At 42.9% G+C, this 16,387-nt stretch overlaps 1 protein-coding gene across 1 annotated transcript in view; it reads right to left on the bottom strand.

The window, feature by feature from the left end:
• Nucleotides 1-293: 293 nt before the first annotated feature.
• The window catches only part of SCFD2 (sec1 family domain containing 2), a 1,689,485-nt gene continuing 1,673,391 nt past the window's right edge, over nucleotides 294-16,387 (bottom strand). The window contains exon 9 of the mRNA XM_085642103.1: nucleotides 294-693. Coding sequence (XP_085498229.1) covers nucleotides 601-693 — 93 coding nt within the window. The 3' untranslated portion in view covers nucleotides 294-600. The remainder of the gene's footprint in view (nucleotides 694-16,387) is intronic.

Below are 16,387 nucleotides of genomic sequence, written 5' to 3'. Positions count from 1 at the left end.
TGCTAAACTTTTTAACAGATCGAGTGGAAATATGATGCAGTTTTATCCTAAATCTAATGGGTGCAATGTCCAAGGTGAATATGGAAGACAGATCCACACAAGGGACAGCAGCTCTTTCCCTGGGTAGTGATGGACATTAACATAGAAGTCACAAATTCTGAAAATGTGTTGAGTATTTTAACGGACAAATTAGTATACGATGATTTCAAATTGAGTTTCTGAAAAAAGAACAAAATTAACATTTTTAGATTTTTTTTTACTCAAGCCAAGTTGTTCCTAAAGCCCTAAATACATTGCTTTTTTAAATTTTTTATTCTCATAGTGGACGCCTTCAAGGGATGCCCAATAAAGTGCACATCCAAGAAATTGTAAAACTGCATTTCGTAATTTTTGTTAACCAAAAATGTTTAATGGAAAAGAATATAAATCTGATACGTCTCAGGTTCTCAGTCTCTCACAGCAGAAGTAACTGGGACACACAAGTAATTTTACATCATCCCAGAGTAAACTCAATTTACATCTTCCCAGAAAGGACTGATGACCACTGGTAATTTTAATCTGGATACCATTAGGTGTTTTCCCATCAAATAAAAAAGCTCCTCAAACGCTGATGTTTGGATGTAGGCGCTCGGCTGCAAACAACATCTCTGGAATGTCAACTGGTTTCAAAAGCTTGGTGGACATAACAATGACCTGAAATAGAAAAAATGATAAATGCATTATAGTTTATGTTTATTAAGTATGGTAGGACTTTATTCGTAGTTACACACGATGGTTCAAGGATGACAAAGGATCTAATGAGTGCTCTCTTCTATTTAAAAGAAAATGGACAATCTTGGCACTGGTGAGCTACTAGATTTTTTAGAAGTACCTTCCATTACAATTTTTTTGTGCATGTTACCCTGGCACTTTAAAATGTGCTAATAAGTCAACTAAGGCACTTCTGAGTATATCAAGCACAATGAAATGTTGGTACTTGCTTCTATAATGACTAATAACTATTTCTTTAAATTCACTTCATACTTTGCGTTTGCCATCTCATAACATTGTAACAGATTTTTACTTAAATGAATGGGCTGAGTTAGATTTGTTGAAACTCGTGCTTGTAAAATGCAAGTCAGAAAGGATGTCAGTAGGAGAGTTTAACTCTCTTACATAGTTAAAATTCAGTTGTTGATCTCCATTTAAGGTATAAAAACTAACAGGGAAAAAACTCTGGGTCACAAATTATTGATGAAACGTTTCCACTCGATCACCACCAATCTGATTCCATCCACACAGATGAACTCCTAACTTCTGAAGTGATCCTTCTGTGTTTCCACGGATAGTTTTTAAGTTCCATTCCAACCATTTCCTCTCCTATTTCCTGGAAAGTTCTACATGACTCTACCTTCTTTTTAAGGGTGGGCGTAGTTCGCGAAGTAGCACTTCGCGAAGCTACGCAAAGTGAAGTTCGCACTACGCGAGCTACGCGTAGCACTTCGCGAACTGCGAAGTAACATGTTCGCACTGTGCAAGATGTTGTTTTCAATGATTGCACAGTGCGGACAAGCAACCGGCACTGTGCAATCATTGAAAATGGCATCTTGCACAGTGCGAGCTGTAGTTTTCTGCTGCTCGAGTAGATTTTTACTCGAGCTGCAGCTTTCTCAACGCGAACTGGTAGTTTCTCATCGCGAGCGGTCGCGAGCATACGCGACCCCTCGCAATGAGAAACCTGACCTTCTCGCGTTGGGAATCTCGCCGGGAGGTTTATTTTCCATGCTCGCGATCGCGAACAAGGAAAAAGTCTCGCCAGGATGTCATTTTGCTTGCTCGCGGTCGCCAACTTGACGTTGAGGACCGCGAGCAAGCAAAAAATGACCGCAGCACTACGCAACACTACGCTACGCGTGTTCGCACTGTGCTACGTGCAGTTCGCGTAGTGCGAAGTAGCGCGAACTTCGCAAACTACGCGAGCGTAGCGTAGTGCTTCGCCCAGGCCTACTTCTTTTAAAGTTTGCTCGACATTTTTCGGTAACATTTTAATGAAGTCCTCAGATCATGATGAGTGGGTTTACCTATCTATGCAGGTAACACCAAGCTCTACATTGGTGTCTGTCTAAGAACCTTCACTCCATTCAGTGATGCATACATTGGAACATTATATTCCTCAACTTTGTGGTTACGGAAATCCTCACAATTCATCTGTTCTCCTTTTTCATAATCGGAACCTGCTTCATCAGAAACAGTTTACGTTTAATTAAACACATCTTTCCAGTACCTCAAAAGCTTCATTAACAGCTGCCTTATTATTAGTATCCTGAGTCCTGAACTGCCAGGCCAAGTCCCCTCCAGACGTGAACACATGCAACCCCAGACAGGCTTCAGCCTACTTAAGCCTCGCCAGTGAGCTATAGTTTGAGTCCTCCTGCACTGTGAGCGCGGACACCACATCTGGGTATTCATATCACACTTAAAGTGTCTACTGCAGCAAATAAGATGATGAAAGGAGTATTTGAACTCTGCAGGCAGTTTGGCTGGACTGGATTGGAGCAGGACCAAGATTGACTTACATATGGCTGGCCTCTGTCTAGCGTGGAACAGTGGGCAAAAACAAGGGACTGGAATGCAGCCCCGTCTAATTACCAGCATATAACATTAATTCACGCATTCCACACACACACTCTGTTGTTAGTACAAGTGGCACAATTTCACACAATCAAAGTGGTAGTGGAAGAGACCTTCTACAGCCTTTTACCTCTAATGACATCACAGGAAGTGACATGGCAAAGACCATTTACTTCAATGGGGTATTTTTTCACAGTAGTTATTGAAAACTCTCTGATGTGGCATCTTGATAAGCAGTGACTGATAACAGACGGTGACCAATAAAAATGTCAGCAAATCGTTTGCAATCATCGTTAGCCAGTTTAATTAAATCATATGGGTTTCAAACAAATCTACAAGACTCACAATACTCTGCTGCCCCTAACTATTGCTTATTAGTGCCCAAAGGCTGTAAACAAACAACTATGTGAAAACGAAACTTCTAGCGCACATACTAAAAGGAAAGACTGGAATAAATGTACAGATCAGATAACAAAAGAAGAGCTTTCAACAGGCTAGTCATTTTAGTTAGGTGAAGAGCATGTAGAGGGTGGTCAGCTGCCCATAACAACAAAACAGAAAGGTGCAATATGGAAATTACTGCAGCAAATCACCTAAGGTGGTAAAACATACAGAATCGGGAAGAATAAGTTTAGTCCACCACATCAGCAGATACAGAGAAATAGAACATTGTGTCTAGATATGATGAGTAGATTTCTGTAGGGATTGAATTTGGAGGTGAGATGCAAATCAATACGACTGGATGCCAACGATGAACTGGTGCGCAACAGTAGAACATGAATGATTATAGGTAGTGTTATCACTCAATATTTATTAGTGAACACCTCACAGTGCATTGTCTTTTGAGGATGCAACGGCAGTTGTAATTATTCCACACCTGAACAATACTTGTTGCATCAATATAAATACTGTCAATGTAAGTAGTGGTAGCGTTAAGAATAGAAGATCTATACTTCTCTTTGACATTATAGTAGTAGTCCATATTCTTAAGTCAGTGCTCTTGATGGTTGATAATGAGAACCTGATATTATGGAAATTCCCCCTGCACTGCTGTCTGGAAGCACTGAGGTGGTTTACTATCTTTCATACAAATAGGCTAAGGGTTAACATAATGTGCAAGGGGAAAGCCTGGATTTGTAAAGACAAGTATACAACAGGTCAGTAATGATATACAGAAATGGGGACTAAAAGAGCATTGTTTTACTTTGAGTAGTAATGTGCACAGCATCTGTGCATTACATTCCCGAAGTGGAAATGTGCTTACCTGAGAAATCATGAAACCTTAATAATGACTTGTTCTTCAGAATAGTGCACGTGAAAGCATTTTATGAGTGATTTTGAAATCTTCAGTTAAAAATAAAAATATTGAACTATAAAACAATTTTATTTAAACACTTATGAGGGGAAAAATAATCATTAAAAAAGTCATTAATCTTGGACAGGTGGCCTGCACTCACGCCTTAACTGCCTAAACCTTGATAATCCTGTGAAGTAAATGAAACACTTTAACATGAAAGGGGTGAGCACAAAATATCTCCTCCGCACTCTGCCTGACTCCTTTAAATTTCTTTAGCATCAAATGTAACAACTTCACACAAAGGCCAAGTGGCCATCACGGCTGCTGGGTAAAGCCCTCCATTGTCTGGGAATCCGCCTGGAGGAGTGACCTGGCGCTGGGGTCACGCTACAGCAGGGCGGCAGGGGATAGGCTGCCAGCACACTCCCGCTCTAATGTCCTCTACGCGGGGCGAGGCCTAGCAACTGAACAGGCGTTAAACACGCTTCCTTTCAAGCGCACACCAATCTTCAAGTTTCATTAGAGCACTTTGCGCTTGGATTAACTTGTCCATCAGTGGCGGGCAAGAACCCAGCTAATAATCCAGGTAGCAGCAAAGGATTTTGAACTGCTCTTTGAACACTCCATGACAAAAGCGCTTGTACACACAGTGCTCTTTGCGCAAGTACCAAGGGGGCAAAGTCCCATCAAAAAAGGCAGCTGAGCTCGTGAGGTATGTGTGAAATGTTCTACGTTTCAGCCAAAATCGCAAGACAACATACTCCTACAAAGGATTTATTTTTTTATCAGATCAAACTTGATTTCTAATCTCAGGAAGAATGTCTGCAAAAGTGGGTGTGAATGCTTGCTGCCAACAGAGAAGAAACGCTGCACAGCCATGGGGATTAAATTAAGGATTTGTCAGGTTAAATCATTAAATAGGCATTGCTGAGTGTTTTATAAGGAGATGTAGGTTTCGAATACGCTGACATTATTTGAAAATCAACAGCATCGCCTGCAATAGCCAGGTCTGTGCAACAGTAGGGTTTGATAAGGGGATTTGCAAGCACTGCTTAGAGCTACGGTAGCCCTGATGCAGCTCAAGTATATGTGAAGTGCAAAGTCAATCCCATGAAGAGATGACTTCATAGTTACTCGGTTCAAACGCAACTTTGTGTGTTTCTGTTTTTGGGCAAATAAAATGTGCATTTGTTTTCTCTCTGGATGATTATTAAGGTACCTAATCTATGCTTTTTTGGTCCATGGTTGGGGTCAAGAGTAACAGTGTGTCCACTTATCAGGTAGAGGTTTGGTTATGTGCTCTATCCTTTTTTATATGGTCTCTGGCACAGTGGTTAGGCAAAGTATGGGCCTTGGGCAAAGTGACATGAGCAGAGGTGACTTTAAGTTCTGTCTATGCTTCAGGAGGCAGGACACCAGTGGAACCTTCAGGGACATAGTTTGGAAACTTGAACCACAATGCGTTGACCTCCTGTTCGCACTGGTAACTCCAGGTCGTTGGAAGACAGCAGGCATTGAAATGATATGTAGTTGGTGTATATGTTATTAATAGACGATGGTGCAGGTCAGTGAGAGATCCTTCTGTGCAAACCATAGGGTGCAAACCATAGGGGATTGAATTAGAGGTTAGTGGGTGAGGTGTGAGCTGAAGACACTCAAAAGGGTTCTGCTTGAAGAGGACAGGACAGAGGGTGCATAGCTTTGGCCTGGCAACAGAGAAACACGTCTCCATTGCTTGATTCCTTGGACCCTCTTGTTTCCATGGTTGGCTTGCAGTGTTTTCCAAATGCACCTTCTTACTTATGCCTGCACCTGACAACACTCGTTTGAACTCAATGAAATAGCCATGAATTGTACTTCATGGAGGGTCATCGTCTTTAGTCATGATGCCTAACCCTGTGCTGTTCAAATCATTGCAATATGACTAAGAAGAACTACAAGGAATTGAGATGCTGATATGGCTCAAAGATCCTCTTGCACTAGCCTGTATAGTGCATACAGTTAATAAAAGTTAAACTTTTTTTTTAAATGTATGGTAAGTCGTGCAGTGCAATGAAGCAGTGAAAGAAAATACAATACATGTGACTACTTATGTGCTGTTTAAAACTGTTATCTGTGTTGCCGCTCCCTTTGCCTTCTACAGGGCCTCATTTAGATTTACGGGCAACTGTACAATTTTTTAATCAATTCTTTTTTATTGGTTTTCATCAAATAATCATGGATAAACATGTTAATATGCTAATGCATCTCACACATCTCTATCTCACCACCCACTACAGTCCATTCTGAGCTTCAAGTATAATGAATGCCGTTCCCCCATAAGTGAGATTAAGTGAGGGCCAAACCCAATATACCCTTGAGGGCTTGGGCAGATAAATGCGATAGGGTAAATTTGCCAACAAGGGATTTTGTTTAGAACGAACAAGTTATTTCAAAATTTCAGAGAACTAAATCAATGAGAGTGTTAAGATAAAGTAACACCACTATGAAATCAATCGACTGATTTAAACATCAGTAATTCATAATAACAACACACACGGGGGTTCTTTCTGTGATTTAAGCACAGTGATTTTTATTTTTTCATCAAGAGTAAAAAGGAGTACAAATGAAACATAAATTAGAGCAATATTTCATGAAAGCAGGGGACGAGATTAAGTCCACATCAAACAAACACATCTATTCCTACTTAGTTTGAACAGAGACAAAACTCTTTGTTGAGCATATGGTCTACTGTACATAACAAATAAACTGGAAGTAGATGGTAAAGTCGACGTTTCGGTCTTGGGTGGTGTCAATCCGTCAGACCATCTTCAGGACCATAATTGCATAAACAAGACTCTTTGGAATCTCATTAGTGTTCTCACGTGACTCTGATTAAAATCGTGAAGGTATTTATACGGATAGTCCTTGGCACCTTGAACTGCCAATTCGTTTTTACTTAGGAGTTAATCCTGCCGTAATTTCACAGATTTCTGACGTTAGTATCCAGAATACGAATGGGGGTCCGCCTGAGTCGATAAGATCCGAGTCCCTGATAATGTACAACAGATGTACATCTCGATAAGAGATGAGTGCCGGGTTGTTTATGCAATTAAACACTTTTTGCAAACTGGAGTGGAACATGCAGTTGTTCTGGATTTTCAGCTGTACAGTAATACTAGCATGAGCACATCAAGCAGTATCAATGTATGGAGTGATACTGCCACTTGACATTTGAACATGGACAAGGGACTAATCAAACTGCGGCATGAGAAAGGTTACACGTGGGAACTGAATGTAATCAATATATAAGTGGATCTAAAAGGCCTCACTGGATTTGGAAATACTGTGCCTCTGTACTATCTATGGGCACAATGGGCCTCAGCTAGTGATATTGCTGGGCCTGTCACTGTGATCTGGGACGTGAAAGTGAATGGGGAAAGTGGGCCAAGAAACAGGAACTAATCACTAGCAGTAGCGGTCCGTGGATGGAGTTCGGTGTGGCAGTGAGGCGGGGCGGGGGAGGGGAGGGGCAGGGTGGGAAAATGTAAACACCGGAATATGGATGGACGGAGGTAAGTACACATTTAAATAAATTAAACGAATTCCTTTGAGCGCGCTGCATCGCAAAATGCGATGCAGCACGCGAAATTCATTTCATTTATTTAAATGTGTACTTACCTCCGTTCATCCATATTCCGGTGTTTACATTTCCCCACCCTGCCCCACCTCACTGCCCCACCGAACTCCCTCCACGGACCGCTAGTGATCACTAGTATACAGGGTTACGCACTCTGAGGTATTCGAAAAAGTATCCATTGTAGTTCAATTCAAAGAGTGCAGGAGGGTACACTCTCTGACCCTTGAGTGTAGAGTCATTGAACTGAAATATGCATGCCCCCACTGGGGTTCGTCCCCTTCCGCACTGCCAGGTGCCCCTCTACACTGAGGGTTCTTTATTCATAATAAATCCCAAAGTCATCCAATAGTTGAGAATTTTGCTTCGTAATTCATCAAATCCGTGGTATTCTAGTGCGTGATACCACTTTGTTCAGAGAATTAATTCATTCTTTGTTCATCACAAATAACATTCAATATCATGTTATCTCGTCCCCGTCCCAATGCATTTCGGGCTGTAATAACTCTTTTGACACATTTCAAAGCTACTAATTTTATATATGGACTTAGCTATTTGAATGTACTAGTACTACTGTCTTGCATGCAATGCATTATGGGTAGGGTGGATTTACCTTATCTTCTGCAGGGTGCAGTACCATATGTGACCAAAAGAGGTCCCCCTTCTGGCCATGTATGGTACTGCACCCTGCAACATGGCTAGGTAAAAAACATTGTCATTTATAATGCCAATTACTCCAACTTTGTAGACAAGCAGTGCTGGTGCCTTGCTCACTAGGGACCTCTAGGAGCAGCTTGCACTTCTGCCCCTAGACATGCAGTTCTGCTGCCTTGCTCGCTAGGGACCTCTAGGAGCAGTTTGCGGTACTGCACCGAGACATGCAGTGCTGGTGTATTGCTCGCCAGGGACCTCTAGGAGCAGCTTGCAGTACTGCACCTAGACATGCAGAGCTGGTGCCTTGCTTGCTAGGGACCTCTAGGAGCAGCTTGCAGTACTGCACCTAGACATGCAGTGCTGGTGCCTTGCTAGCTAGCTAGGGACCTCTAGGAGCAGCTTACGGTACTGAATCTAGACATGCAGTGCTGGTGCCTTGCTCACTAGGGACCTCTAGGAGCAGCTTGCTGGACTGCACTGAGACATACATTGCTGATTCCTGGCTCACTGCGCAAGTATTTGCAATACACTAGGTCTCGCATTACTGAAAGTGTTAGCTATTAGCGTTGCATTATTATTTGTAACGCCAATCCCTCAAACTATCAGTCATGTGAGACCTATTGCATTGCAACTGCATGTTTATACAGCACTTAAACACTGTTTTGGAAGTGCTTGCAATTTTGTGATAGGAACATGGAGACATAAGTAGGTAAAGTGATTTGTCCAAGATCACACATTATTTTTTTTTAATTAAATTGTTATTGCAAAATAAATAAACAAGATACATAGGACTCAGGTTCAAAAGGAGAGAATGCTGTGAAAGGCACGCTGGGTTATTGGAAAGATTAAACCTGACTAGGGAGGCTTAGAAATACATTTCTGTTACATAATACTATACCTTGGGGAGGTAGAGAGCAGAACAAATGCATGCTATGTGCTAAAAATCGAGTACTTTTATTTCTTATAACCGGGCATACATCTGGAATCAGTCCTGCGCACAGATTTGCAGCTTGGGACGGGCATGTGGAGAGGTTTTTCACTGTGCAGAAGTCTATGATTCACCTCCAGGTACAGTCAGGGGCGCAACTGGACCCAAACTTCGGGGGGTGTGGGGTCGAGCTAACACTCCCATCCAGGGCTTGCCCTAGCACTAGTCACACATGGTGCAACGGTCTTTTTTGGTGGCCCATTCCCTCCTTCTCCATGAATTCCCTCACTACCACTCACCAACAATGCACCTCATCTCTCTATAGCACCTTTCTGACAAACATTTTATTTTTTAATAGCTCTACTCATAGTTTCCTCACGCTCAAGTCTATGACCTGCATAGTACACATTCTTTGTATCAGGCACATTAACCCTCTGCACTGTGTGGGTGGCAGGAGTGCCCATGTGAGTGCACGGTGAGCGATGCAACAGTGTGAGAGTAGTGTAAGAGGAGTAACTGCAGGGTGAGTGAGGTGACCATATGAATTTGGGTGCAGATGTAAGTGCAGAGTGGGACGAATGAATGCATGGTTAGTGATGGGCTTGTTTGAGTGAGATTGGAGAGTGAGCAGTGAGGGGGGACAAGTGAATGAAGTGTCACATGAGTGCAGGGTGAGTAGTGTGCTCGTGTGACTGCAGAGTGATGTACAGGGTGAATAGCACAACTGCATTGTGAGTGCAGAGTGATCACTGTGAGAACAGGATGAGCGGGTGAATAGTGCGAGTGCATGGTGATCAGTGTGAGTGAATTGTGATCACTGTGATTGCAGGGTGAGCGTGAAAGTGAAGGGCGAGAATGAGGAATGAGTTGTCTGAATGCAGGGTGCTTTCCAAGACACTTGAAGTAACTCAGCATGTTATGGATGGCGGGGTTTCAGATACAAGTTAAACTATTGCTATTATGGCATTAATCAGGGATCGATGGTGGATGAAATAAATAATGTGCTGATCCTGCAACAAACTTCCAGGCTTATGATTAGGGTTGCCAGCTCATTATTTTGTCCCATACGGCACAAAAATAAGCAGTCACCTAAAGCTGCATTTTCAGCACTTATCTGTGCATACTTCGAACACCAAACATACATAGAAAGCACTTTTAATTGTGTTGTAGGGCTGCCTCAATGATCCATGACTGATAATTAAAGGGAACAAAGACGGAAAAATCACATTACAAATGAATTCATACTTTTTTATTTATAACCCTTTTTAGTGTCAAGACGAGGTCTTTGCAGGCTTTTTAAACAGCACATGGCTGGCATTTTTCTTTTGGCAACCCCACTTTATATTCATTTTCATGAACTGCATTCTGAAACTATAGCAGTAAATGTATAATACAAATGTAAGGAATAGGCAGAGTGGGGGCCCAGGGAGTACTGGAGCCAGAAAACAAACTAAGCCTCTGTAACCAGTTTACAAAGGTATGTAAATATGCAAATGGTCTTTACAAATCTGTGAAAAATTCGGGCCTGCCAGAGGTAAGACTCCAGACACTGCCCAGCCCACAGCAGCTCGAGCTGCAGCAGCCTAGGCTGAGACATACGACGGGGGAAGGGGGTGGGGGGGACTGAAGCCCTTTTAGCCCTATGGGCGTCTGCGCCTGGGGACAGTCTCGGGGGTTCCGAAGTGTCTTTCAGATTTGCAGCTCGTTGTGTACCTGAACTTCCACAGTTTAGCTACCATATGCAGCGCCCCCGTTTCCCTAGCACTGTTATCAGCTTTTGGATGCAGTCTGTGTAGTTTGTACAGATTGGAGATCAGGTCACGTGCAGCCGGCTTTGCTGTAAACTGTGTCTTGGTGGAAACTCAGGCACTTCTGCAGGAAATGTGGGCCACAGCACTGAGGTCGCATGTCTGATCCTGTGGGCGGCGAAAATATCCAAAGCAGTAATTTGTCCGTCTCCTCTGAATTGTTCAAGAGACAGGAATTGGCCCTCTCTAGATTAATTCGCATATTATTCTGGCCTTATGCACACTATTCATGACTCCTGTTTCCAGTGTGGGTGAAAGGGTTGAGGGCAGGTGAAGAGAGCCAGTCCATCCCAGCCTTCCTGGCCATGGACCATACCGACCTGCACCTACATCTCACCGCCCCCATCAACGGTACGGGTCTGGCTAGTTAATTATAGTGTCCACCTGGCCCCTTTCAATATGAACATGAGGGGCAAGGCCAGACCAGGTCAAACCAGTAAGTGGCATAGTGGGCCTGGGCAGCATAATCACACTATTATTTTCCAGCGGGGAAGTCGGGATTACTAGTCAGGTATGTTTTATCCAATTTAGGTAACTATACCTACCACCTGTATGTAAGCAGTGAGAATATAAATCGAGACCTACCATACACGGAAACCTACAGAACAGAACACATGCAGACATTTAAATGAAAATAATGTTTGCATTTGTGAGGATATTGTGTCTATTAAAACATGTTTTTGGGAAAAAAATGGGGGGGCCTCAAAACTTGTGAATCACTTAAATATAAGAAAACCGAGCAGCAGTAGGTGACTGACATGATGAAGTAAACGCTATAAATACAGTTACAAGAAATCCAGGGCAAATCCATTTTTACTGGTTTAATATATGATAGGGAGTGGAGCAAATAGTATTTATTCCAACACAAAATGAAGAGCATACTGATTTCACACAATATTTGCTATTTATATAAGAAGGGAACACAATATTTCTTTCACCTTTTCAAACGTGAAGTTGGGGTCTGGGTTAGCGGCAACATCTTGTCTGGGCGAGTAGAAAAAAGTTCAACATCAGTGTACTTTCATTTTTCTTTAAATGGTTAAACATCGATTCGGATTTGTTATTCAAATATCTATGACTCGCTGTAATAATTTATAAGCAGTATATGTCCTATTTAAGGTCTCAGAATTTCCATTATATGGATTTGTACAAAATCTGTTTGCCCGATCTCCCATTGAACAATCAGCAAAAATAGTGTAAATTGTTGTTTTGTTTGCACCAGTGCAACGTTTAAGTGATTTGAGCTCAGGTGTTAAATGCTTCTTATCGTATTAGACTGGACTGGCAAGACTGTCCAAGACGAGAAAATGAGCGAGTTAGAACGATAAACGTACATAGCGAAGGACAAAGTTCGGGGCTAGCAAAGCATTATCAGTGCCTCGAGGCATAGCAGGCGTGCTCCGAGTGCCCCAAATTCCATTGTGATGAGCAGACACACCATTGTCCAAGGCTTAGCACTGAGCCCTGCTGATAAGTGCACCCATTTCCTAAATCGGTATCCCCTCGGGTCACACTTGCCTGTGATACTAGTAAATGCAGCAGGGGTGTCAGTCAGCGGAGGTGTCAGTCAGCAGAGGTGTCAGTCAGCATAGCAGCGTCATCGGACAGAGTATCACAGACAGGCCCTTCAGATAATGGACGGACCACTCTCACTGCTGCCAGATGAATGCGACACCCTGCGTAATCTGACGTCGGCGTCAGGACGTGGCACCCTCTTTATTGTTTGTGTGTCTCGAGGGCCCCACAGCATTCAATACCGGAAGTCACTGCAGGGGTGTGGAGTGTGCAGAGGGTCTCTACTTCAGGGCCGCCCCCTAGGCCGCCGACACTCACCGTTTCACACCCGCTAAAATGGATTACCTGAACCGAGGACTACATAAACGTGGTGTCTAAAACCGAATTTATGCGACAGTGTGAAATAGTCGTCTCTTAAGCGCACATTCTCTTCTGTTCCCAGTGCACAGAAAAACACTGTTTTTCCACACGTGAATGCCTCAAAATCTCCATAAACCTTTTTAAAAAAGAGGACAGTTTAACTAGCAGAATAAATAGCCAGGGCCAACATGGACGTAATAGACTCGTGGTGAAACGGACCTAGGCTAGACACTAGTGCACTGGAGGTGAAAAGAGGCTCTGCGACCTCACGCCTGATGCCCACCGCGCGGGCTGGGGCCAGCGGAAGTAGCTTTCAGTGAAACTCGACCACGATGAAATATTCTTTCTAGTGTTAGAGCTGCTGCCGTTTGCAGCGCTTCATTGCTATTTGTGCCAAAAGCGCTACATTATTACGATTCTTCTTGCATTATTTCTTTTGATGTAAGCCAGTTTTTTATTTCTGGAGCAGCCTCTGTTCCCTCACCTTTCGGTATGCATGTCTAATCCTCGTCTGCCCGCAGGGCCGGACTGCCCATGAACCTTAGCTTTTACTGCATTAAAGGATTTAGGGCCGCTCCCCTGCTGGTTTTAAGGCCGCTCGACTGCTCAGGATCACATTCCTTCCTGTTAGTACCAATAACGAAAATTACGTTTCTAAAGCTTTGTTGGGAATTACACCTTCTTGGCTGCAGAACCGTTCTCTTATGTAAGCACTCTCAAAGCGCTTTTACATAGGTCATGTCCAGAGTATCTAGGGTTCAGTGAGCCCCCTGACAGAGCTGCAGAAGGCATCCCGGATATATTCCTGATCCAATCAGAGCATCCCAGCTCACATGAAATACATGAAATATTCTAATTTGTGGGCCCTTTATAAAGCACTGGTATCCCTTTAATGTAACTAGAATTAAGGAGTATATGTCGAGAACGGGCGTTTTTTCAGTTTATCATTTACTAAGATACAGAGTCTTCTAGCTCAGTGAACCGATGTATCCGCGATATGTTCTTGACTCAGTGGATGCTTGAATCCCAGCGGGTCCACTCAGGCTTTCATCCTTCGATAAAATGAGTACCATTGTGTTGGGTAACAAACATCTGTTCTGTCAATATGAACAAAAGACCAAGCAAGGGTTAATATGTGCTCTACAATATCCCTCTTATGCAGCCGCGGTCATGCAGGTGGGGTGGTGGGGCCACGTGCAGGTAGATTTCGAGGGACGAAGCCGAGGGAAAATTAATTATTTATTTACTTTTCCCTCTGCATCGTCCTGCGAAATGCCCCCTGACGCTGCCCCACCGCTCCATCGCTGTTACCTGCACTGACCGCAGCAGCTGTTATGTTCATTAATGCAAATAGAACAATTGATGAACAGGAGTGGTGGAATGTTTGACACTGTTCAGCATTCCGTCCATCATCTTTGTTTTGTACTTTTTAGCCAGAGTGGCAAGGGTATGCCCAGAAGTGGGTCCCGTGATCTCTACGCCACAGGATTCAAGCTAGCCTGGCTGAAGATGGGGGATACCCTGAAACCGGTCCCAGGGTGCTTGTTTTCTGGTCCAGGGAGGACCAGGCTTGACAGTTCGGGCTGGACTGATCCCATGGGGAGCAGGGTCAAGACTGATTTGCATATGGCTAGGTCCAAACTGGAATGGTGCGGCGAGCAAAAACGATGGGTTTAGTCCCAGACTGGACTGGCAGTGAATGTTTGATACTGTTCAGCATTCTGTCCATCATCTTTGTTTTGCAATGTTATGTTCATTAATTAAGATATTTCCCAAGCTATTAGGCTGGGAGTAGTGAGCCAGTATCCCCTGCTATGGCCCTCATTTCATGGGCAGCAGTAATCACAATCTGGCACCAACAGGAGTTTGCACTCAAGTCAGGATTGCAACACTGCAATCCAGGGGTTTTTCATGCGGTGACATTTGTGCAAGGAAATAATGCAATATTCTGAATTTTAAACATGGAATACGGGGAGGAAGTTGTGGTATTTCCTCATTATACTCTTTTCTACTATGCAGAACCTGGACTGATGCGGAAAACACTCTGTAGCGCTAGCTGTACATTTCTGCATCATTTTTCCGTTGTCCCGGGAATAAAGTCCCCACTGTGAACCCCCTGCCTGATTCCCAAAACACACCAGCTTGATGAGTTGTATGCTTACGTCCTCTATTGTTGTAAAAGTATTACTTTTTGAGATTCAGACTTTCCAAATACATGCACAAATAGCGCAGATTTCTTTCCTAGAATCTCTAAGTTCATGGTTAGGAAGCAAATAAATGCACCTGAACATTTTCCCTCTTTTCTGCAAATGAGTTCTATTTTCCATGTTAAGGAAACCATTTCTCTGCACTCCTCTGAAAATATGGCGGCGTTAGAGAATTTGTCAGACCCAATATTTAGCATACAACAAAGTGTGTCAAATTAGTGTCTAGAAATTACAAGTTTTTTACATTTCCCTGACACGTGATGCTCAAATAACTTAGTGAGTCAGGCAGTCAGGGCTCACACAAGATGTTGCATTTTCTTAAAGAAAATTCCTTGGTTGGGCACCCTTCTTCTTATCACTCACTCAAAATAGACCTACCCGAGCATCATTCAGTGCTAAGGGTCAGGTTACACTGGGAAACCGATACAAGTATTTGTATTTTAGGGTTTTGGAGTGCACAGTAGCACCGCAGGAAAACTCCCTATACACATCATGATACAGGCTGAGATCAGAAGAGGCGTTGAGCAGGACTGAACGTTGCCCCTACTTTATATGCTCTCAGTGGGACAGGACGCATAAGTCCACTATATAACCCTAGCATAATAACTGCCAATCAGTCATGCCTAGCTGCCCAAATCCTCTAAGAAGCACTGTACCAATCCAATCCAAAAAGCTTTATTCGACAACTATGTCATAAAAGCACATTACATAAAAAGGGAAATGTTTCCAAACATAAAACACGGTAAGTACATGAGATATAAAATAATTTTGGTATTATGTAAAAACTGTCATGATCAATGACAAAAAACATTAATATGATTAGAAAGTCTAAAACAGATAAAACAAGTAAAAACAATTGCAATTCATGTCACAATAAAACAATAGTACCTAAAATGACCTGGGGAGCCTTATACATACAAAATTACTCTGTTCCTTAATACGGTATGTATTAAATAAATAACCAGCTTCATTTTCCAGTTTATTAACACAGGCACAGCTAGAACGTAAAAAAATATTTTGTTTGTGGGGTGTGTATATGATCTAATAACCCACGTCCAGCTCAAAAATGTAGCTACTGCAATGGCAATACAGGGTGATGTATCTGTGCGCAATATTCTTAATGCATCACTGCTCCGTCTGGTACCCAATGACCTGCAGATTAGCGTGAGCCACACTCGGCAGGGGCCAGCTTATGATGGGCAGACAAACAATAGATAGGCCAGCGACTCTGTTTGGGCCTGACAAGATGGACACATGCTGTTGCCTGTTTTGACCCATTTTGCTGTGTATGATCCTATTGGCAGAGAGCCCAGCCTGAGTTGGAAGAACAACTTCCGGTCGTGCGGCTTAGATATTAAATCCCAATAATGCTCCAAACTTGGCCGGAGATTA

This window comes from Triturus cristatus, chromosome 2_2 (genome assembly GCF_964204655.1).
Source record: "Triturus cristatus chromosome 2_2, aTriCri1.1, whole genome shotgun sequence".
Lineage (NCBI taxonomy): Eukaryota > Metazoa > Chordata > Amphibia > Caudata > Salamandridae > Triturus > Triturus cristatus.
The sequence above is the reverse complement of the archived record's forward strand: the minus strand, read 5'-3'. Positions and strand labels throughout refer to the sequence as shown.